The sequence below is a fragment of the Vanessa atalanta genome, chromosome 12 (assembly GCF_905147765.1).
Source record: "Vanessa atalanta chromosome 12, ilVanAtal1.2, whole genome shotgun sequence".
Classification (NCBI taxonomy): domain Eukaryota; kingdom Metazoa; phylum Arthropoda; class Insecta; order Lepidoptera; family Nymphalidae; genus Vanessa; species Vanessa atalanta.
Genome location: NC_061882.1, coordinates 7,591,243 through 7,616,547, shown reverse-complemented (window position 1 = coordinate 7,616,547; position 25,305 = coordinate 7,591,243). Strand labels below are relative to the sequence as shown.

Below are 25,305 nucleotides of genomic sequence, written 5' to 3'. Positions count from 1 at the left end.
CATTCTTCTCAATAGGACATTTAAGTATTACGTAAACAGAATTTTAATATTTTCTTAAACCTCATCTCACCTCATCAAAAAACATTATCTGAGACAGACGGCTAGGGCTTAATTTGGCTTCCCGTAGCTGCTAGAATCACGACAGTCTCGCTAGATTGTACTGAAATTATATTTCCACTGTAACTTTAACGTGAAGTGACATTACTACAGAAAGTCCGTATTTTACTGTTCAATTAAGATATTTATAGCAAGGTAACAATCCCAATGAATACATGCAACGTTAATATTTATCTAAATCGACGACAATCGCAGATATTGTCTACGACAAGATCGTAAGTATTCCTGGGAATATTAAGAACGTAGATAGTCACTCATAAATATATGCCCACCGAACATTTATATATGTTAATTTTATCGTTCGTACGTACTATTAATAAGGTATTTTTACCAAAGTAGTGGTAATCCGAAAAGTAATAACAATAGCTAAATTTTTTACACAAAAAAAACCAAACTTCGATGTATAACGGCACAGGCAACGGTATTGAAGACTCTCTTGAACCTGTCTTATCCGTGAAATCATCAAGGTAATTGCGGAATCCAGATCCGATGACGATACTTTCTTCTTTGGGTGCACATCAAAACTCAGGATACTTCTCTTGCAATTCAGTCCAAGTTTGGGTGGTTGCTCTTACACATTTTTGTTGTGTTTAATAATGTTTGTGTTTTGCAATGTAATTATAATTGCAAATAAGCTGCGTAACGCCAGACAGATTAACTAAGAGACACTGATATTTCATGAACAACAAATTTTCGGTTTTTGCATTTTTTCTTATACATGTATGACAAGATATTGCTTCTAGTGAAATTACATGATTCTTGATCAATTATAAGTACCCTATAGATTTTTTATTTATTTTGCGAATGTGTACGAAACGCAACATACAGGGCCATATATTTTGATTGCGTAGACTTAGAGGTTAGTTTCTGTTGTTTTCTGGAGGCACAGCACTGTCCCCACTAACTCTCACACAGCCGTGGATAATTACCCCTATTGAATTCTTAATCTTGTGTAATTAATAATAACACTATCACCCTAATCTAACATAGTATTTTTGCGTACTATCATATATAATATATATGCTATCGAAGATATTGGGATTTAGACATAGACAATTGTATCTATTACTGTTTACTTCTAATAAACATATATTCCAAAGAAGTCTTAACTTCCTTTTCTTAAAGCCATTCAAAAAACTTTCCAACCGTTGTAAATTTGTTAGAACAAGAGTTAGAGTGATTAGCCAATAACAAGATGTAAAAAAGTCTCACGCCTCCTCCGCTGGTAAAAATTGTGAGAACCCATGTAAAATCAAGTCAGCTATCTTATTTAGTATTCTTGAAAGCAGTTCCAAACACTGACATACATATTTATATACAGAGAAACATATAATCCCATCAAAAACATAAATGTAAAAATGAGAGCCAAGTCAAATATTATGATATATACCTTGGTTGTTGTCTTCAACGACAAAAGAAGTGAGATCTAAATTTGTGCCAAGTTAAATAGTCCTTTCTGAAATTTATTTATAACTACATAAAATATCATTTCTTCTTATAACTTGGGATAATATATTGTTGCCTAAGGTTTGTATTGGCTAGTTCTTATATGTTTATAAACATAAATTGTAGTTTATGTTTAAAATAACAAATTATAACTCAGAACATCTAAGAAGAATGGAGGCCAGCTCAGTATTGCTTAGTTAGTATTAAAGTACATTAAGAGCTGCGATGGTCCAGTCACTAGAAAACATGAATCTTAACCAGATATTGCGAGTTCATATCCAGACAAGGACCATTGAATATTTGCGTGCTTAATTTGTTTTTATAATTCATTTGTAACAGGCTTAGAACTTAAGAAGGCTATAATATTATCGTATTATTTCATTTATGAAATATTAATGAGCTACCTAACTGATGGTAAGTAGTCACCACCGCGCATATACATTGAGACTATGCAAAAATATTAATCATTCCATTGTACCATTTTTCATGGAAAGGTTAAACATAAAAAAGTTCAAATAAACATTGAACGTCAATTATTTATCGGTATGAAATAATTTAATTATCACATACATTATACATGATTTACCTATTTGGGATCATTTAAGAATTTAATCATCAAAGAATCATCAAAGTTGTAAAATTTAAGTAGCAATTACCTATAAGTTGTTGTAAATTATAGATTTTTAAAATTTAAACAATACTTGGCTTAACCGTAATCTCAACTATAACTTATTTTATTCGTAAAATAACAACCTTTGTGCTACAATGTACGCTCTGGTTCTTATTGAGTAGTCTTAATTTGGCGTAGCAGATCGATATTTTTATTATTTTTAGTTATTTCTACCGTTCCTTTACTGGTTTAATTGTTCGATCCAAAACATTTTTTTATCTTAAAAGTTTGCTTTTAGTTTCTAGTTTAAAAACAATTAACATACTAAAGTTTAAAATATATAAGTTATCAATTCTTAACAAAAAATGTAACTCCCACCACCAAGTTAAAACTTGTTCACTCGATAAGTGTCAAACCCGTGGAGGGTTAGAGTGATGTTCTCTCCGACGACGGTAAATCATATTCAGATAAAAAGCCGATGGCCGACTCACACGAAAAATGAATTCGCTTATCACTTCAACGTCCTCCATAGTGAATGAAATTGGAACGTATGCGAGAAGTCGTTTTGATCGATCGTGAGTAGTTGGGACAGATTGTAGTCATGTTAGAACATTGAACGAATGAGTAGAGATATTTGACAAAATTTTGTAATTTTGTCACAGGCAGTACAGCCAACTGACCAGTAATTATATTACATAGCATAGATCATACCTATTGTAGCGATATAATTACGGTATCAAAAGCACCATAACTTTGATCTTTTTCATACAACTTTTAAAAAAAATATATATAATGTTTTTTACATGAATTCAAATTATTTGCCTGAGGATATTTTATTACAATGACAATACTTTTCTTAATATATTTTCAGTACCCACTTTTATTTTGGGAATTCGCCTTTGAGCTTAGATATTACGCTAATGAGTTCAAAATTTTAACTTCAAATCAATGGCGTAGCCGTCAGAGGTCAAGGCGTCACGCTGCAATATATAATATATAAAAATAAACAAATAGTTTAGGAATAATATGCAAACTAAACTATGCTACCTTTACTACCTAGTAAAGGTAGCAAAGTTTATAGATAGAATACATAAAATCTGATAAAACATGAACCCCCTTTTGATTTGGGTACAGTTACAGGGTAATTATTATTGTTTATTGTGGAGGAAAACATACCTATAGTTATCTTAAAATAATTAAATAAAACGTTTAGAAGACACAAAAACCAATTAAGTCTCAAACGCAAGCAGAAACCGAAGTCGACTAAAATGATACACTAATTAAGCAATTTTTTAGAAATTAAGAACAAAAAAATTAAAGTTAACGTTATTAAGAAAATAATATATACTGACAAATATTATAAAATCCTTTTTATTTTTTTTAAGTGTACTTCGTAACGTATTAAATGAAAAAAAAAACAACAACAACAACAACTTCAATATCATTGAAACTTACTATGCAAGAAGAGTACAAAAAAGTATTGCGCGTATATTTAGTCCTTGTTTTATAACTAGGTGAAACAAGGAATAATTATGGGTCTGTAAGCGAGGTCACTATATATAAATGTTAGTTAAAAGGTTTAGATAATTAAGGAGGTTTCCCAATATCTTTAATAGAAACATTTAACCTTTGGTTTTACAATTGTGATGTAAAAATATTAAAGTGTACATTTTTAACTTAGTTTTATACATTAAGTGCCTATAAATATTATTCACTTATTCAGTATTTTTTACTAACGTTCCCTAGTCCCTACATCGTTCGAGAAATGTCATTTTTAATTTAATTGACAAGGTCTCATTCTAATAGCGAGGGGATTTGAGTTTTTATAAGACATATTACAAATATTGGGTTATATAATTTATTTACTGATGTCAATCGTAAGTAAAACATTTTTATTTCAGATTTTTCAACTATTGTTAAAATATATTTAATTATTTATGCTTGCAACTCTAAGCTATTTTGATTCTTTAGTTTATTGATACCCTCGGAGGCGGTATTGTTAAAAATTTTTGGTAACAGAAACCGGCTTGTAACGCAAGACAATATTTTCATCCTCCTTTTAAATTAAGAAAATCAAAAATGGAATCTACAACTACGCCAGTAGTTGCAGCTAATGCTGGTAAAATTTACAAAGTTGCGACTAGAGTAGGACGAGGTATACCAGAAATAACAAAGGCTTATACGAAGAAGTGTTCTTGTCGAAGAGAAAAAACAATCGTCTTTTGTCGAGCATGTGGGTACTACTGCCATGGACGTATTCGATTGAAATGTGAAACACACCCCCGGGTAAGATCAAATAAAACATTATAAAATGTAGTGGTGTCATTTATTATTTTGTTTCAATAACATTGTTTAATTTATATTACAGGTTACATTTTTATTGGATATTGCTGAATGCCCTCGATGCCATTCTTCAGTATTTCTAGATGAATATTTTGGCGACCTGTAATTTGTTATGACTGAAATGTCGACTCTCCGTCTCCTTTATATTCTCCTCACTTATATTTAAACTAAGATATTGTTAAGTTTGTGTTATCTAAATATGATTTGAATGACTAAAGTTTTTAAGGTGTTGATTACCATTTTTATTTGAGTCTATTTACTTGTATACTATTAAATATTTAAAACAATTAGGCTTTTATGATAAAAACCTAATTTGTTTGTTAAATTTAGTGCTATATGAGTAAATATCATTTCTTTATGTATGTTAATTAGTGGTTATTAATTAGTATTAAGTTATGCCGATGCGGTTAACGGTAAATAAATGCAACATGATAAATTTACAATCTTTTTCTTGTACTAAACCCAATATCTCGTTACTAAGTTTATGCTTTTCTTTAAGCTCGAATTTCTTTTAAATACAAATTTAGTTCTTGTTTTTATCTATCTATAAGCAACAATATTAATTACTTTAATGATCTGACTCAACTAAATGTTGAGTCAGTCAAAGTAATTTGACTCTATATGTCATCATTTTGTTTAAGATTTTATATATAAAATGGAACGATGACTTATCAACTTCATATTAAAAATTTTAACTTAATTCTAAATAGAATTTTCAAATAAAATGTAAACCCAATTAGCCAGACAAAATGTTATTTGATTGATGGTTTTTAGGATTGAATGAGAACATAGAGTTTCATCATATTCCTTTATTATAAATATTATAGAATCTAATTACTACTAATTTGTATAACAGTTTTTTTATGTGTTATATAGAAAACCAGCTTGGGACATCGGATCTATCCTTGTTACGTTCTATGTAATTTTTAAAAGACTTTTTGGCTTCATCTAATGACTTCATATCATCATCACCATCACCTTTTTTCTTCTCAAATAAATTGGGGAAATCAAATTTCATCGTTTTTGGCTGAAAAATTTAAATATACATTTATTACTACATTCTACATTCATTTTATATGAAATTTCCTGTGGATATAATAAATAGGTTTGAACAAAAGTATGCTGACACACACATGTGTTGCGTGTTTATAACTTGTTTTAAGAAAAAAAATGGACTTTTTTACATTAAATCATCATTAATCAGAAAATGTTTAAGTAGAAGCTATAACCTAAAGTTTGAAGAGGCAAGATAAATGCATAGAATGTTTATAAATATTGCCTACTTTCATCCAATTTTTAAATAAACATTACACCAAACAACATAAGAAATGTAAACTTTATTTCAGTTAAATTAAAGCACTCATCATATTAATTGTTCTTTTAATGCATTTATTATAAGCAAGTCAATATGATTGAATAATGTGATTGTTAATAACGCAATAGCACATTAAAAAGACATGATCATTTTTATTTGAAAAATATGTATAAATATGTTACAAATGTATCATTTATTATCTGCATATGCAAAAATGCAATTTTTTTAAAGAGTACATACCAAAGTTACATATGCAAACTTTACATCGTCATCTTTTACAATATAGCCCTTTCCAATGTCTTTCCGAAATTTCCCCATTGCAATTCGTGTTTTTACGTCCACTACAGGGACATTATAAATTTTCTCTATATAGTTTTTGACGTCGTGTTTTGTCATTTCAATTGAGCAGTGAAATGTTACTTTGTTTGGTTGTTGTCGGCCCTCAGGGCGTACTAATTTCATCCAAAAGTTTGGTAAAAATACTCTTAATTGTGGATTTCCTTTTTGGTATATAGGATACCTGTAATTCAATGAACATTATTTAAGTGTCGTTAATTGAGGCTAATTACATAATTAATTACAACTTACCATCGTGTTGACATTTTTGTTAAATATTTTATTTATTTATTATATATAGATATTATATAAATTGATATAAATTTGTAGGTTTTTAAAGTAGTAACCTAAAAGCACTTGACAGTTGACACTCCAAATACAATACAAATTACAAAAGTCAATATAGAGTCACATCACAGACACACTATCAGAATCATATATAGTGTATTATCTATGATCAGAATCACAATGACAATTCTCAGATGACGAAAGTTGGTATACCCACTTAAAACTTTAAGGGTAAGTACTTAAAGGATAACTTTCAGCTACCCAATGTAATTTTCTTACTTAGGTTAGGCGAGATCCATTTTATTTTTATTTTTTTCCGTTTTAACTGGTCTTAATTTTTTGATCATTTTTTTTTTCAATTACCCTTTAATGTTTTCCTGTAAATTAATTTTACATAGATGTAGAAAATATTAGGTAATGATTTGAAATGTTAATGTTCCATGAATTTCCTGAAACGAACTTCAATGGTATTAAAATTAATTATATAATTTTCTTATAATAGTATATTTGTATTTAAATAAAGTTAAGTTAATTATTAGTAATATGTTAGCTATAGATATTTACTTTTAAATACCTAATTTAACATTTTAGGAACGATTAAAAATACAGAAAAATTAAATATCAAATGTAACACACTATTGACAAATGTTTATTTGTCTGTTAAACAATAAGATTAAAAAAAAAGGTTTTATGAAGAATATTTAAATAGTATTATGGTAACATCAATGTAGAGACAAGTCAGTCGTGTAAAATTGTAAATATAGTAATTTTATTCTTAATCTGTAGGTTTGGTTTGTGGACACTGGCAGTCATAAAGATGGCGGTGGCCTTGTCACCCGATCAAGAGTTGGTAAGTTTAATTGTTTAAATGTTTTGTTTAAAAAGTCTTGTCTTATTCTCTCTGGTTACGGTTTATTTATTGAACATAGATGTCTTTTAGAATTTTTGTTATAAGACTTATTCATAATACGATTTTAATAACTTAAGTCATTCTACGTTTACCATGTCATCAGTGTTTGTTTTGATTTCGTTTATAGCGTTAGGATTTTGTATAAAAATACATACAATATATTTTGTTAAAAAACATTATGATGTCAAATTAAAGCCGGGATTTAATTATACTGTATAGTTAAATAAGAACGATCCATTAATTTCATTTTTTCATGTATGTACAATAACAATATATTAATATTGAAAGAAATATCTATTGTATACTAGAATACTTGCACTTTGAGTGGTTTATTTATATTTCATCATTCTTGTTTAAATTTTTGAAACTTTTCGTTAATTTTGAAATAAAAGTAGTGGTTTGAAAATTTCAACATTATATTGGAATGTAACAATATGAGGTATACTAAAAATCATTTCAAAAAGATAAAAGAATGCAAAAGTTGTTCACCTGTTCTTTTATCATGTTGTTGGAGCTTATTTATTATACAAATTGCAAAATTGTACTTTATCAAATCAAATGTATTTTATTTAAGTTAACTTTAAAATGAAGCATTTTTGAATTGTCAGTATTTAAACACTAACAATTGTTTTCAAAAGTTTTTTTTCATTTTCATCCACACTGTGATATGTTGAATCAATCATCTCTTTATTCATCAGTAGTTTTTCATATTTTCGTTGTGCCTGCAAAAGTTGCTATGTGGTTTTTAGATTGTTATGCCATTTTAATCATTAAGTCATTGAAAAAGTTTATCAGTGATGTAGATTGTTACGTTTTTCTAGTAAATGTGAATAGCATTAATTAAAATTAGAATCATAGTAAAAGGAGTTAACGTGACTTCTTGTCTAAGTGATTCACTTTATTAACACTCGACTTCACCATTACTTTACCCGTGCGGTGAAACTCTTTCTAAAAAAAACCTAATTGGGACAAAGATAAGTCTAGTGTTGCTGATTTTGTTATAAAGCCCAATTTTTAAACTAATAAGATTGAGGAATATCAATATAGTGGGCATAGATTATTTCCCCAATGACACATAGGAGAATAGGAATCTAATAAGTAACTTAAATTTGAAAAATTAAGATCTTGTATGACCTAACCTGATATTAAATTACAGTGAAAACAAAATTATTAGTGATAGTATCATGGACGGTTTACATGAACTTGCAAGAGTAGCTCACTGTTACACTTTCAACTGAGGGACACTAAATCAGAGATTTAAAGGATTATGAAGAAGTTTGTACCATTGAGAGATTTCTTATTTCATTCAATGGGATAAGCATTTGATAACAGAACACAGCAAAAACACAGAATACCTACACATCAGTCAACAATAAGACATATATAATAGTAGTATAATATGATGATGAAATTATTTTTTAACATAAATTTTAAAATCTTGTCAGATAACTTTATTAATAAAGTGAAATTCATAAAATAATATATTTTTTTCAACTACAAAAATCTTGATTAAATATAACAATTAAAAGAATAATTATAATAAATTAATAATTATTTTAATGATATTACTGGTCAAAACTTAAATATGACACTGTAAAATGAAAGCAGATGACCGTTATTCTGGATCAGCGCATCCTAATCTTCATTTTTGAGAAACGGAGATCAAAATAATAGTATTTAAAGCTGTAGAATAAACCATGTGTATGTAGTATCCAAATAGGTCCACATAAGCTCCACTCTACCACCAGTATAGTACCATGTTAACAATAGAATGGATCTAAATAAACATTATTATGATTCTTATAATTTTTGACTGTGTGAAGTGGCTGATGTTAAGCATTTCCAAAAAAATTTAACAGACACTATTTTTTTTGGTATTTTACTTCAAACCTAATTTTAATCCCTATTATGTGTTGAAAGTAATTGTTCAGCCCAATGTGGCCAATTCGGAAATAGAATAGACTATCGATTGAACGGTCGACGACCGGTCGCGACATCCGCCTCGCCTCTGTTTGTATCTGATGCTTAATCAGTGTTTGACGGCTTGTAGAAATTATCAAAGAAATTTATATCCTCTGAGATGTACTCGCCTCACGAGGATTCATAGAATATTAAAGGTATTTTTTTACGTTGGTCTCACCTTTGCTATGGATACTAATATCATCACTGAACTTAGGTTTTTCTAGAGAAGTTACATTTTTCTACAACGTATTACGATACAAGTTACAAATTATCTGTACAGAACAGATAAAATAAAATTTAAATAAAATTTCTAATTTAGGCAGACCAGGCCAGGCAAATTTGTGTTAGGAATTTTAGCGAACTCGTGTGGGTAAATGAGATCTTTAGATATACTAACGCAAAACGGCAATATAATTCTTTATTGCTGTAGTTGTAATTTGTAGGATACAATGGCACTAGTTTACTAACTCAGGTGTATTTTGGGTATGGTTATTAAATTTACTATCGGGTAACCAATTTGCCCCACTATTTTCCTATATTCATAGAATATTGGTGCGCGATAGCTAATAAAAAATATTTTATGTAAGTTGAACAGTCAGTTTGATCACGTTAAATGTGCTGTAGAATTGTTTACTTGTGGCGTATATTTAGCCACGTGCGAGTACCCCGACGTAGTCTGCCGTAAATATAATCGTTGTTTTCGAAACTTCCGTTAAATCTATTTATGAATCAAAGTCAATAAATTGCAGGTATAAGATGAAATGGAAATTACGTGGGAACGGAAACTACTCGCAATAAATCGCTTGGTTTAAGTGTGAGTGACGGTAAGAGGACGGTATTCAATCCAGTTATATTACCGACTTCATTTATCACACTATACATTTTATATTCACTTAATTTATTAAACACTTAAAATGTTTGTATATATGTTTTGTAATTTACCATATAATTATTTTAAACTTTTTAATAACTATTTGCCTCTAGGTATAATATAATTGACTGGCTCTCGAATTGCAATATCATGATGATTGATATACGATTCCCAATTATATTTCGATATCAAATAAGTGTGCTAAATGAATAAATGTGAGTATATTTTAAATGATTTCATTGTTAAAAAATTGGGACAGTTTTTCACGCTCGTTGATAAAAGATGACAATGTGCTAATGGAAGCATGTCCGTAGCAACGGACCCGTCTCACAGGCTCAGTTTATACCTCCCTTGTCCTACTTTATCTTTCAATTCATGTCAATGACAGTATATTAAATTGAAGTTGTGTGTTTATTTTACACACAAACCATTAAATCATTTCCTTCAATTAAAAGTTTTTTTCCACTTAATGATATTTTTACGTAAAGATGATTCTAATAGACGTGAAATTGTCGTTAGCATTTATCGCAATATCCAATCATAATTTCAAATGAATTTTACATTATTTTCAATCGAATCGCGTTGCGTCATATTTCCACTCACTCCTGTGTACGCAAGGCGTTTCTCAGAAGAATCTACTTGTAACTAGTGTTTTGCACACATTTATAAGTGATAATAATTTGTAAAATTAAATGTATCGTGAACTATATATTTAATGTAACATTTATTTATATTAGAAATGCTAAAATGACTTTATTTATTTGTTTGGTACGTTTTCACGTCTTAACCATAATCATCATGAAATTTTGCATACATCAAGGGGGAGGGGTGTATAGAAAAGAAAACACTGTACCTAATACCTCCCCTTTTACGCGGGCGTTTACTTTTCTTTTGTTTGAATTAGAACAAATTTATTTAAGGATAAAGTTTGATCTCTTCTGATCACCTACGCATTATAACAATATTGTCGTCATCCCACGCAACAGAAGCGGGCGGGGGCGTGTCGGTTGACTCACAATATGTGTTTTTATGATATTAATACGCTGAAGCATATTCATTTAAATTTACATAAAGCATGTGTTATCAACTTGATGCTTTTGTGGAAGGTAAAATTTTAGCCATACCTCATGTAAATTAATATGCGGTTATTCATGCCATAAATTATGGATAACCTATGAGAAATTAATATCAAATGTAAAATTAAATTATATTAAATGCTTATTTTTTATATGTTAAGCGTTAAATTTAGATATATAAAGATAGTTTCTTGAATAGAGGTCAGCCTCTGATTTTAAATTATGCTAAAATTGAAACATTTATTAAGAAAACATAATTATGCTTTTTGTCATTTCTCTTTCGCTTCCTTGGACTACCTACCTGTTAATTACTTTCCCTTTTCATACATTTAGATTTGAATTAATATAATATTGAAATTAGTTTAATTTCGTTACTCTAATAAAATCCAATTCATTCGCAAATCATTAACAAAAATTTGAAGATTTTTTTTACAAGTGAACTTTTATTGCCTAGAATTCTAAAATTAATAAATATACCTTAAGTAATGACAATGCAAATGACACCCGTTAGTCATAACATAATATAGTTTTCTTGTTGTTTCTTAGTTTTATTATAAAATTTTAATATGGCTAATATAAGTTACCTTTATCAATAACGTCATGTTCTTGATTTAAAGTGCATCTTATATAGACAATATTTGTATTTATATAATGTACCTTAATGACTAGTGTTCAGGGTCTGTGCAGACGAAATAGGTACAACCGGATTAAATATTATACCATTAAGAAGCATAAATAAGTTACAGCTGTTTTTTCTTACGGCACGCTATTAGGATGTCTTCGTCTTCGAAATTGCCGTCGAAAGATCAACATAATATGCTATCTCATTCCGTAGTTTAATAATTTTATCATTTTTTTTAAAGAGAAGTTAATAAGAAGAATTAACATGCATTCATTTAACATGTTATTATTATTAAATTAATATATAATAATAAATATTTTATGTTACGTCAAATAAGGAAAGTGCGTTGTTGATTTTGGACGAACACTTGTTTACGTTCTTATTGACCCGACGTTCTGTCTGACTGGTTGATTTTTGTCTATGTTGTGACAGTTGCAATTTGTGGCCGAGTGCGCGCGATCGTGTGTCCACGTTTTAAATATTTATAGCACATTTCGTGATATCAGTATATAAACTTGTTTGTATACAAAAAAATGTGTATCTTATCGGAACGTATTTCAAGGGCTTAAATCGTTTTAAAGTGTTGTTAATTTGTCGTTTAAGATACGATTGTTAATCTTGTTTTTCATTAATTAAATATGTTTTAAATTTTAATACTAAAATTTAGAGCGATGACATCGGGTTGAAGTAAAACTATGAAATATGCACTAATATGTTTGTATAGAATTAATTTTCTTCAAGTTAAAAATCTAAATTTTACAAATATAACTACTAAAGTACTCCAAGTAAATTTCTATCTAAACTTTAGATGTTACTATTATCATCATATTGATTTTAATAATTACTATCGTATTTTACACAGTTACCGATATGATTTTTCGAATTAAAGTCGGGTCAAAGCTGTCGTGCAATAATTCGATTTATATATCTGATATCGATAGTTTTGCTGTTACGGTGCTTTTAATTCTTACTTAGTTCGTAAACATACTAGCAAAACATCCTGAAACTACCACGTTATATCGTTTTCTGAATATGTTAATTTTATTCTAAACTCTAGATCATCGTTGGTCTGATTAACTCAAATGTGCTTCCTTTTTTACAAATTGTGATTTGTTTTAGATTTTTTTTAAGAAGTGCAAATACTGCGAGTACTAAAATTAGCCTATCGCTTCTACTAAACCACCAGAGCTTTGAGTTTACTTTCCTACGATTACTGAGTCCCTTTTTGATCTTTCTCGTCTTACCAGCCAAGTGAGCCTTGATCTTACCAGCCAAATAGGTTACAATATAAGGTTAAATTAGTTTTTTTTTTGTTATTATACTACTCCGATAGAAACGTAGAACGTAGTAATTTAATGATAATGACACGTGATTAATTTCCTCCTATCTCCTTTTCTCGCTGATCGAAAAAGTTATTGATTCATATTGTAAAAGGTTAAAAATATTATAATTATATATTTAGTAAGAATATGAATTAAATAATATAATTAATTTTTCGTCTACTAATACTACTACTGAATGCTTTATGTCCTCTAAATACCATACATAATACAATGAGATTTGAAAATTAAAAACACTAATTAACTACATGTTAATTTAACGTAATGTTACTATTATTATAATAAAATTATAGGACATAGGACACATAGGACTGTACGACACACGAAGCAATTAATCTCACACATTTATTTTGTATACACATGATGGAAGTAAGTAAGCGGTGTGCGACCGCTCATACTAATACGGTCACCGAACAGGATACACATCCCGGAAGAATAAGCCCCTCCCTTTACACACAGACACGTTAAGGTTAGGTTATTGTATTATACTTTAACAACTAACTGTTCCCCGCGATTTTAGTCGAATTCATTTTAAATTATAAATTATTACAATATTATGATTACAGATATACGAATGTGTTGTTGTTTATGCTTACTGATCAACTTCTTAAAGTCGTAGCAGACTAACTAAAGTAAATATACCGATATATTTATTTTAATACCTTGAACTTTATAAATAAATAAATTACATTTGTAAGTATTACGCTTTTATAAGATTACCCTGTCAAATACATAGAGAATAAACGTTTTGTAACTTGCAAATTAGTAATTTATACTGACAGACAGGAGCTTCAATTTTTTTTATTTCTACAGATCTATATAGTAATAATAAATGTGCGTGTGATTGTTTGTACTAGCCCGTTATCAGATTTCTGCTACGTTCGTTGAAAATTTAAACTACAGGCATCAATTTTATTATAAAAGATAGAAGCTCTCTTTCAGCTCAGACCTAATATAAGCATTTTCTTTGTTGTATATTATTTTTACATATCACTGCGTATAATATTGTTTCACAATATTGATAGGTATATTAATTTCTTAGCCTTAGAGCAGGGATATATAATGTATATTTAAAGCGAATAAATCCATACATATCCGTGTGTTAGTAATCTCAGGGAATTCCAACCTGAACTGCTGGGAACAACAGGAAAACAGTCTTATTTCTAGTTCTCAGTTTGTTATGATTTTACTTTTAGATAGATGATTTACACATAAGGATCGGAGTTGAAATCTAAATTTATGTGAGGCATGGTAGTTCATATTTTTTTTTTAATTTAATTCTGTAAAAAGCCTCAAACGCTCCTGTTGTAGTTTAAATAAACAATTTACTTTTAATAATTAGCTAACTAAATATTTTCGTCAAATTGAATATTTTCTTTATAATTTAACTTGAAATGAAAATACTATATAGCATATAGTGTATTCCAACAACAAGAGGAAAATAAAAAAACATTCGACAGCCTGAATAACCTATGATATTTATTATGGGTTTGCGAAAAAATGGCGTTTCGAATGTCGAATGTTCCAAAGCTCGGATAACAGTTTTGTTATCCGAGCTTTGGAAATGAAATCAAAGTGGGTTTATGTAGATAACTTTAATTTTGTTGTATTTATAAATAAGGATATATTAATTGTTTGTACTAGCCCGTTATCAGATTTCTGCTACGTTCGTTGAAAATTTAAACTACAGGCATCAATTTTATTATAAAAGATAGAAGCTCTCTTTCAGCTCAGACCTAATATAAGCATTTTCTTTGTTGTATATTATTTTTACATATCACTGCGTATAATATTGTTTCACAATATTGATAGGTATATTAATTTCTTAGCCTTAGAGCAGGGATATATAATGTATATTTAAAGCGAATAAATCCATACATATCCGTGTGTTAGTAATCTCAGGGAATTCCAACCTGAACTGCTGGGAACAACAGGAAAACAGTCTTATTTCTAGTTCTCAGTTTGTTATGATTTTACTTTTAGATAGATGATTTACACATAAGGATCGGAGTTGAAATCTAAATTTATGTGAGGCATGGTAGTTCATATTTTTTTTTTAATTTAATTCTGTAAAAAGCCTCAAACGCTCCTGTTGTAGTTTAAATAAACAATTTACTTTTAATAATTAGCTAACTAAATATTTTCGTCAAATTGAATATTTTCTTTATAATTTAACTTGAAATGAAAATACTATATAGCATATAGTGTATTCCAACAACAAGAGGAAAATAAAAAAACATTCGACAGCCTGAATAACCTATGATATTTATTATGGGTTTGCGAAAAAATGGCGTTTCGAATGTCGAATGTTCCAAAGCTCGGATAACAGTTTTGTTATCCGAGCTTTGGAAATAAAATCAAAGTGGGTTTATGTAGATAACTTTAATTTTGTTGTATTTATAAATAAGGATATATTAATCAAAAACTCTTAGTAGTGCACAGTACACATAGCTGAGCTATTTGCTCTTCGCGTCAGAGGTGTGCAAAAAATAACAACTTCTTCATCTATCAGTTTCCAAATAAATGAATCAAGTAAATCAAAGTCACGAATTTTATTTCTATCGAGTTAATCATAATATGTATAACAATGGCTATTTTGTAAAAAGTGTCAACTAGCCGGTTACGACAGGCTTGCTAAAACATTGATAGTAATAATTACTATGCAACAACAAATGGCATTTATTTCCTTAATAATAGTACAATTATAAATATGTTAATTTAAATTTTATTATGTTATATCATATATGTGAACAACAACTTTACGTGAACGCATATTATGAAACAATCAAAGACATTCATTTTTATTTTTTGTTATTTAATAATGAACTTGACGGTTGACAATAACTGCGTATATAATTAAAAAGCTTACAAATAAACAAACAATGTGATTCATTAGTTTTCAAGAGATATCGTGCAAATATATGTAAATACAGACCGGGTGACGTCTGCGAAAATATATAATTTCATTAAATTGTGGTGAATAATTATTTAATCAAAAAATTTATAAGCATGTCAGAGCTATTACATAGCCGTTAATTTTTTCTAGTGATGATGGAGCAATAATTCTTTGCGATGAAAAGTGCAGTTTCGTCTTTAAACAGTTTATCAATCAGCTAATTAAAAACTAAATAGTTTTGTATCCACACAAAACATTAAATTAAATAAATAACTTTTGATAGTATTAGGCGAATTACGCTACGACTTTTACGACATTAGTGTGTTACGATTCAGCCCTACCCTACCACGATGTTCTAATTGAGAAAGTGTGACGAAATGGAGAAACCAACCGTTTACCAATAAAATAAACTTAGCATAATAATAAATGCATACTAAATTATTCGCCGACTTAAGTGCTCATGGACAGACATATTATTTTTGATATGGAACAAATGTTTTTTCGCAATTGGCTGATCTTTCTGCGGGTATTTATTTAAATATATTTTAATTTTAATATAACAAAATATATATATTTGTAACCCTCATTCATAAGTAAGAAAGAGAGAGAATAATAATATTTTTAAGGAAGATTATTCAGAAAAAAATTATCAAATTAGTCAAAATTCGAACTCATATCAATACAAAGTGTTGATGTATGGCGATAGAATGAAATAATTTAATTTTTATTGTTATGTTAATTTGACTGAGTAACTAAGTTTTTATATCTCATTTTCAGGCGACGAAGGCGTTCCTTGACGCGTTAAGTGAAACCGGTGCAGCGTGCGTTTCGCGAGCGACCGCGATCAAGTTCCTGCTCGCACGCAAGTTTGATGTAGCGCGCGCGCACACGCTGTGGCGGCAACACGAGGCCACGCGCCGGAGGGAAGGTCTCATCAAGTTCGAGCCCTTCGAGGATCCACTAAAAAGCGAACTAGAGACTGGAAAATTTACGATATTGGTATGGTTTAATTTTATTGCAATAAATTTATTACTTAGTAACAAAAATCAAACAAATTTAATCGGCTACTTTTAATTCGACGAGGGAGTAAGTTCACCATAAATATTAATTTTAGTTTTATAAGCATTCGGCCTTTACATATAAAAAAAACACAGTAGCAGATTTCTTACGGAAATTTATTCCTTAATATGGTACAAATGTTCCTCTAGTAAATCTTAGAAAGAGAGACATTTAAAAAGTGCCATATTATATTATATGGCGCATATTGTGTTTCATTTTTTTTTAACCAGTGCCAGCTCGAGATCGATGACGCGAACTATATTAAAATTTTATCAGTTTTATAAGCATTGTTTGTATGTTTAAGCATTTTTTTAAATTCAATAATTGGCCAAAATACGCATTACTATACTATTTTTTAGTAAAATTAGCTTAAACCGATGTGTAATGAGTTTGGTTTTTTAGCCCACGCGCGATGCGACGGGAGCAGCGATTGCAGTGTTTACGGCGAACAAGCATTTCCCAGCGCTGACCACACATCAGACAACCCTACAGGTAGATGACATTTTTTATTAAATAATATTTAGAGACTGATAACAATATTCTAAACGAGCATTAATCTAATCGAACAGCCTTATTAACATGAATTCTAACGGGGAGAATTGTTAATTTTTGGAAAACTTTGTGCAAGCTCGTTTGGGTTGTTATCACCCACTCATCAGATAAACCGCCTTCTACCGCCAAAGAGCAATAATAAATAATTTTGTACCGGTTTGAACGGTAGGCACAATTGACAACATCTTGTCTCCTAAGGTTGGATGCATTGGTGATGCAAGGAGTCGTTAAATTTTTTTAACAGCGCCAATATTTTATGTGGTGCTATGGGTGGTTGTGACCAATTATAATCTGGTGGCTCATGCAAATGAATTAATATGAAAGTAAATTAATATGGTATTAATAGTCTGGTCAAATTAGACCAAAAAAGAGGAGTAAAGTTACATAAATTTACAACAAGCTGAAAATGCTTTCGCTTGTTTAAAACATAATATTCAGAAGTTCCGAATCATTCCGGTACCTGTTTTTTTTTTTATTTGACGTCAAAGTTCGAAATTCCGATAAAAATTGGTTTTTCGCAATTTTCAGGAAAACGGTAAGTTTTGTGGCAAAATTACCTCAGACAAAAATTGAAGCTTATAAAATTCTCTATAAAAAATGTATTTTTAAATACCAAATATTTTTTGGGATTTTCGACTTCAAATAAAAAAAAATCACGTACCGGAATGATTCGGAACTTCTAAATATTATTTTTAATTATGTTTTGAACAAGTGAAAGCATTTTCAGCTTGTAAATTTATGTAACTTCGAATGTCTAGATTGACCGGGCTATTAAATGTTCTGTTTTAATTAACTTAAAGAAGTATAGTAAAGTATAGTACTATTTTATTCTGATGGGCAATATGACTTGCCTTTTATTAAATTTCCTTTTTTTTAACTTCTTTGCTCGATTTTCATTTATATTAATAAACATATATATTTTTCGTGTATACTTGTTATTTGAGTTGACTGTAGGAATAATTACAACATGTAATGACTTTAATTTTGGTATGTGGAGTTCTTAATGTAGAATACATTAGTCAGTTAATGCTAATTTTACATTTAATAAGACAATAGTAATATGTATGTCTGGAATGTTAGTACATAAGAACAAATTATTCACAAGTATGTGTCAGGGCGTGGTGTACCAGTTGGACGTGGCGCTGCAGTCAGTCGACACACAGCGAGCTGGTCTCGTTTTCATATACGACATGACTGACTCCAAGTACACCAACTTCGACTACGAGCTTTCGCAGAAGATACTTACTATGCTCAAGGTGAGTTTTATAAAATAAATATAGAAGAAAGTATTATTATGGACACCCTGCGCCTGATTCCCAGCTAAATAAATAATTAAAAAACCAGACCATTGACACAACAACTCTTTAAAGTGAAACAGTTACATGAAGTATCTATGCTAGCAGTGTTTTAATTGACGAGTAGATGGTACTGGCGCAGACGAGTTCATGCTTATCTTTATCACTAGTGACCGACAGAGCTATTTAGTATATATAAAAAAATAGGCTCACTATATTTTATTATAATTTTTTAAGTACAAATTAAAATTCAGGACATTGTATGCTAACGAGCTTTATAACGAGCCTCTTATATGAATAGAATATCTAATGAAAATTATAAATCCTAAAATGCTCAAATGAGTTCCATGGTGTGTAATTTTTCAATTATCTGACAGAAAGGTTTTTAGTTAATTTATTTTAACATTACAAAGATCTTAATATATGAAAACTTTGCATTTGTTATTTTTATTACGAGTTAAGTACATATTATTCATTAAAAATTAAATGAAAATAAACTAATAATCTTACTAGAAACTTTTACAAGATAAAGAGTATATTTGCTTATAAAAATATGCGTACATTCGTAAGTAAGTGTTTTGCCATGTTAACGCCAAAATATCCGAAATATTTGGAAAATTTCGTTGACAACAGAAGAAGTTTTCGTAGGATCCGATAGATGGCGCTGTAATGCAAAACTTCTTTGGTCTTGTATCTTTATATAAGACTTTATATAACCGATCTCGAGGTTCTAGGTTCAAATCTCAGATCGGGCTGATGAAAGTTATTGGATTTTTATGTCGAAACATTTTCAGTAACAGCTCGAAGTTGGAAATGCGTAAAATCCAATGCCTCGGAAAGTATGTAAAGCCTCATCGGCCTGGGCTAAGGACTTTTCGGTTATGCCGGATTTTCCGTCCCATCAGATTATGCGAGTGCACCTGCGTAGCTGAACACTTGTCAACTATAAAATGTTCTGTGTAGTTAGCTAGTCCCCTTTAAGATTTGCTGCCGTGGCCTTAATCAGTCAGGACGATAATTTTTTTTTATAGTCCAATTTCCCTTTTTGAATTATCTTCCATAATAAGTATCTACACATCCGTAATAGGGTCCAGTAGATTCGGATACAGACATGAGAGTGAACTCATTTAGTTTTTGCTTTTTTAATCGGATGTACGCAATAACAAAGTAATAAAACGATAAATAACAAAATAAAGATACTTAATCATAATAAATGTAAAAAAAATATATACTGTCGGTACCAGAATATTTATAGATATTACTATGATTATCAAAATTGTACGCCGTTTGATTTTAGCATATTAAAATGTATATGTACCGAACGCTCCATTGTGTTTGATGCAAATAACCGTAATGTTGCACCAATTAGTTTGCTCGCTGCAATAATACGAATAAAATGCTTTGTAGGTCTGACATATATTATGTATGTTTTGCTGTTAACTAGGGATTTATTGCTTTCAGTGTGTCAGCAAAATTTAGCTTCACATTACTGAATTTGTAACATATATATGGTTTTTAGTTTGATCTGTCCGGCGTCTGTTTCTTTTTGCGCGTGAACTTAAGTTTCTTTAATGCATTTTGCTAGTTTTGGTGATTTTACGTTGTTTCAGAAATTCTCTAATTATAACGTATGAAAAATGGTTCCATAAATTAGGGCCTTAAACCAGATTCGATATTTTCTACGCACGATAATTTAAGGAGTAGTATAAATTATAATGTTTGAAAATATAAACTTGATTCATTAAAGCGTCGCAATAAATATCCAGGGCGTAGAATTGTACTAATATTTTTGAGTCTAAGTATTAAATAAAATAAATAAAAAATGTTATGTTCAATAAACAAAAAAAAATAGTACATAAGCTTGTAATAGTAGATAATTAATCATAATCTTCATTAATTTGAACAAAATATACAAATTTGCTAATTATTATTGTCTAGTTGAAATTGCGTCAATTTCGGTTCGAAAAATTATAGATACGGCTGCTAAGGGTTCACATGACAACGGTACTGAATCAATCTCCAAATCAATTCTACGAATCAACGAGAATTTTTATACTTGTACTAATATTTGAAAAGGCTCTTCTTCTCGTAATAGGTCGTTACCACTTATCCTTTCTCCGTTACGTATCTTTACCGTAAATTATTCTCGCTAAAGAAGTTTCTTCTCAGTTGAAGCTTTATTTCGAATTCCGAATACAGAGTAAGAATACAGAAATTGTAAATCATATAATATAAAATCAATTGGTTTTGGATCGATGGAATGTGTGTTTGTTTGTATGTATGTTGTGTTATTTATTATCTATTATTTGCAAGACATTTGTATTGTTTCTAATTATTGTTATACTATGCACTTAAAATAAGTTTTTGCATACCTGATGTTTCCTACCTTCTATAGTTTTTGTTCGCTCAGTTATAGACTATCGTTTTATATTATTAGCACCAATTTTTTTATTGCCATTGACAAATTTCCAGGGGAGCTTTGGAAACTCTGGTTCTTTAAGATGATAAGTTGAATATTAAATAAGCGCGGACTTTATTAAATCTTAATAAGAGACTAAAATATATTCGATGTGACTTCCAATAATGTTCTGTTCTGAGGGTGGACATATGTACAAGTTTGCGGCAAAAGACTTGCTCGCCTACTTCGATATAACTTGTGAAACTTTTTGTAATGTCACCCAATTCTAATCACAATATTTTTACCCGGGCTTAGTTATTTTTATCTTTTGTTGAGCAGACTAGCCATAAGGCTAAGGGTTACTTTAAAGTTAAGATTATTTAAATTAACAATAATATCATAAAAAAACAATTTTCGGTCTGTTTTAAACACGTGTTTAAAATCATGTATAAATAAATATAATAATAAAAATAATTAAATCCCTTACCTATTTGTACCTACAATATTTATTGATTTTGTACGTAATTAAGAAATACGTTTACAGTTGATACATTTTTATGGTTCAAGTGAATAAATCTTCTTGTTATAAATAATTATTTTACTATCGGAAAATTATATACTCCTGTTTTAATTATTTATTTAAATTGCTATCAACTTTTTACTTTTAACAATAACTTATCCAATTTTATTCATTTGGATGGGGTATTGCGTTGCAAATTTAATTAACTTGTTTCTTATTTTAAAGTAAAAAATCGTAGTTTGGATTTTACGTAGCGCAGTGGGCGGAATCAGCCCTGTACGTACTCCGTAGCTGAGGCGGGCGTCCGCGTCGCGGCTCGCCTACGTCAGTCGAGATCGCGTCCGCGGATACAACGCACGTGTCTTACTTACGTTAAGCCAGTCACTCCATATATGCCGATTCATATCCCGTACGGATTATATGTTAATCCGATACTGATATTATATCTTATCACGGAAACGTAAACTGATAGTGACATTAGACGTTTCCTCTGTTATTTCTCGGATGAACGAACAGGTGGCGACAGCAATAGTGATATTTTTGGGTTTTTGCCGCTCAGTGTAGTGCTTGTGTCTAATATCGAAGTGCAAAAAAACTCTACTAGTCTTTATTGTTGATGCCTATCGCCCCATTGTAACGCACTTTACGCTGAAGTGACGTCGGATCGATAGAACTAACAGCTGAGCCGATTGCAGAGTCCACACTGCTTGTAAGGTAAACTCTTGCCGAATGTTGGCTTGTTTATCTAAGAGAACAATCACTTCGGAAAATTTGATCTGAGGTTACTCAATGTTTGTGAAAAAATAATTAATCGAATCTTAATCAAACAGTCAATCTTTTCCTTCCGATAAAATATTGATTCATTAAGGGTACGTAAACACAAACAAAAGGGATATTAATTTACGGACAGAATGACTAATAACATTAAAAATTATGGTCAATCATTGTTCTTGACAATTTTCCGCCTTTAACAAAACGTCAAACTTGCATTATTGTCTGAGAATAATACAAAGTAAATTGTGTTTTATTACAGACGTTCTTTGTAATTATCGATTTGTTAAGCAAATACTGAAAATGACGTAGTGTTAAAGTATATATGATTAATAAATGGTTGATTTTATTACGAAAAAAAAAGTTTTGTTTATATTATTTTTATTACAATAAATCTAGAAACATGCTAAAAAACAGCATATATTATAATACTAGCAGTATTATTGTATGTATATGTATATATGTATGTATTCACATTCATTGAATAATGCATACAAGGACAGACACGAAATCCTTATAATATAAATACACATACATGAGGCAACGTACATGTCACATGGATTTGTGCGAGGGGTGCCGTTTGAGTGAGGCAGAAGTTACCCCTCACCAAATATGACATGAACGTGTCCTTTCGACCGCTAAATTTAGTACACATTTTGAATATATTTTTTTAATTTTTTTTTTTTATTTTTTTAATATATTTTTTTTTTATTGTAAGTGAGTTTTAATCGATCGCAGGTGAAATCATTTAAATTGGTAGATTCCGTCGTCTTTAGTTCGATCGTTTTTGTTAATGACTTCCAATCGAAATTGTTATTAAATGTAAATTTATGCAACGTGCGATATCGTCGTAGGTAGCATATTATATTTCGATGAATGGTTCTATGTGTGCCATCGGTCGGGTTCGGAAGTAAGACGTCGTTTCGTCGTCGACCCGCATCGTGGATATTGCCACAAAGACTTGGTTGGCTTAGTTCTGGAGTTTTGAGGACTGCTACTTCATAATTTTGACACAATAATATATTTTAAGGTGAAGTAGAAGAAATAATTTTTAGAATTTAGATTCATATTACATTGAAGGCCTCTCACGTGTTATTTTGAATGTAATCGTAAGCAAAGATCCGTGGATTAGTTAGATGTTAAGTAATATTTTCGCGGAATTCACCCTTTACCTGTTTTTTTTTTCATTAATATAGTCTACTTTTAATATTATTGTATACTAGTAAGAATTTTGTGCCATTGCTAAAAGCTATTAAAAAATATATTGTTCTCGTTTATGACTTACCTTTTTTCATCTAAAATGTTTAATTTAGCTTTGAGCTTAAGTTTTACTTTAAATATTTCGTCGAATGAAGTAAAGCGACGCCTTTGTTTATTTTCTTCAGTAGAGTTAACATAATTGCTTTTCAACTTCTGTGCTCGTGAAAATGTATTTAATCGAATTACACACAGAGTTTATTTTTCAATTTTTTTTTTGAGTTTTATAGTTTTTGCGAGTTCCTTTATTTTCTAGTCACGATTGAGCAGGCATTGACCTGCAGTAATAAATATAAGTTATGAAACTCATTGTCAACGAAGGACACGAGTTCCGCATCGTAGGTTATTAAATTCCAGTCAGGATATTTCGGTTCTTTAGTGACGCTACTAACGGATACTTTATTAGTAACTAATAATTGGTACACATATATTACTTTCGTCTGAAGTATTTTATTAATTCAGAGTAAAAGTGTTAATATGTATCTGCTTGTAACATTTAAAAAAAATATACAACTGTTATTATATTATAAGTTCAAAGCACAGCATTACGCTTTGGGAAACTTCTTACAAACACATAAGTGTTGTACTTTCATTACTTCTGATGGCGTGAACATAATTTTTACAGTTGATCACTGGAAGTTATTTACTACGGTATAAGAAACCAATATTTTTTATAACATTTGCGTTTAATTAGAGGGAGGGGATGTATACTTTAAGGCTATAATTAATTAAATGGCTTTCGAAACCTTACTTCGACACCCCATGTGCAACAGACCACGATGATTCGCGTGACATTCGTCTGCTGGATATTGATACGCGACGAAATCATATATAAAGTAAACCTTTCTCCATACAATTTATTTAGCCTTTCAAATGTATTCTCCTGTTGCTTATTTAAATCTACCATTGGCAATTGACTTTGTTTCCAGGTGTTAGTTAATTTTTGTAACCGTTTGTTAGCGTTTACGTCTCATTTGACCAACTGGAAACAATTACTGTAGAAATTAATACGTTGAGTCGTAAAATACACTATTTATATAAGCTCAATTTTCCAGTGTCTGTCGTTTTCAAGCGTGACTTATTATTATTACGCTGATGAAACAAGCTACAGACTTGAGAGTTTAATCCAAGGGCGTCTGATTGGCAATTTTTCACTACGCTATCATCAGCTTGGCCGGCTACACTATAATTACTACATTAGATTAGGTTTCCGCGCTACTAAGTTTTACTTTCGCAAGATATGTTTTGTTAATAAACGTTTACTTTCGGTGAACGTCAAAAATTACGTGTTTTTACACTTTATACAACTTTATTTAGCAAT

General features: G+C 30.0%; 2 protein-coding genes across 3 annotated transcripts in view; one reads left to right on the top strand and one right to left on the bottom strand.

Moving 5' to 3' along the window:
- Positions 1-5,310: 5,310 nt before the first annotated feature.
- On the bottom strand, positions 5,311-6,549 carry LOC125067768 (probable 39S ribosomal protein L23, mitochondrial). The gene is made up of 3 exons (XM_047676521.1): positions 6,420-6,549; positions 6,072-6,351; positions 5,311-5,543 (listed from the first exon to the last, which is right to left on the bottom strand). Exons 1-3 carry the CDS (start codon positions 6,431-6,433, stop codon positions 5,385-5,387), a joined length of 453 nt encoding a protein of 150 aa, XP_047532477.1. The 5' UTR covers positions 6,434-6,549; the 3' UTR covers positions 5,311-5,384.
- A 638-nt stretch (positions 6,550-7,187) lies between these two features.
- Positions 7,188-25,305, top strand: part of LOC125067971 (tyrosine-protein phosphatase non-receptor type 9) — a 42,450-nt gene continuing 24,332 nt past the window's right edge. The window contains exons 1-4 of one of the 2 annotated variants that reach the window (XM_047676922.1): positions 7,188-7,305; positions 16,910-17,131; positions 17,594-17,683; positions 18,859-18,999. In XM_047676922.1, the coding sequence (XP_047532878.1) occupies positions 7,273-7,305; positions 16,910-17,131; positions 17,594-17,683; positions 18,859-18,999 (486 nt within the window). In that variant the 5' untranslated portion in view covers positions 7,188-7,272. Of the gene's footprint in view, positions 7,306-16,452; positions 16,659-16,909; positions 17,132-17,593; positions 17,684-18,858; positions 19,000-25,305 lie in introns of those variants that run through there. The other variant, XM_047676921.1, reaches the window with a different exon arrangement.

Excerpts from the sequence above, each read along its gene's own strand:
- LOC125067768 (XM_047676521.1), bottom strand. Across the intron at positions 5,544-6,071 it reads AGTTTGCATATGTAACTTTG|CCAAAAACGATGAAATTTGA; the intron begins GTATGTACTCTT and ends TAAATTTTTCAG.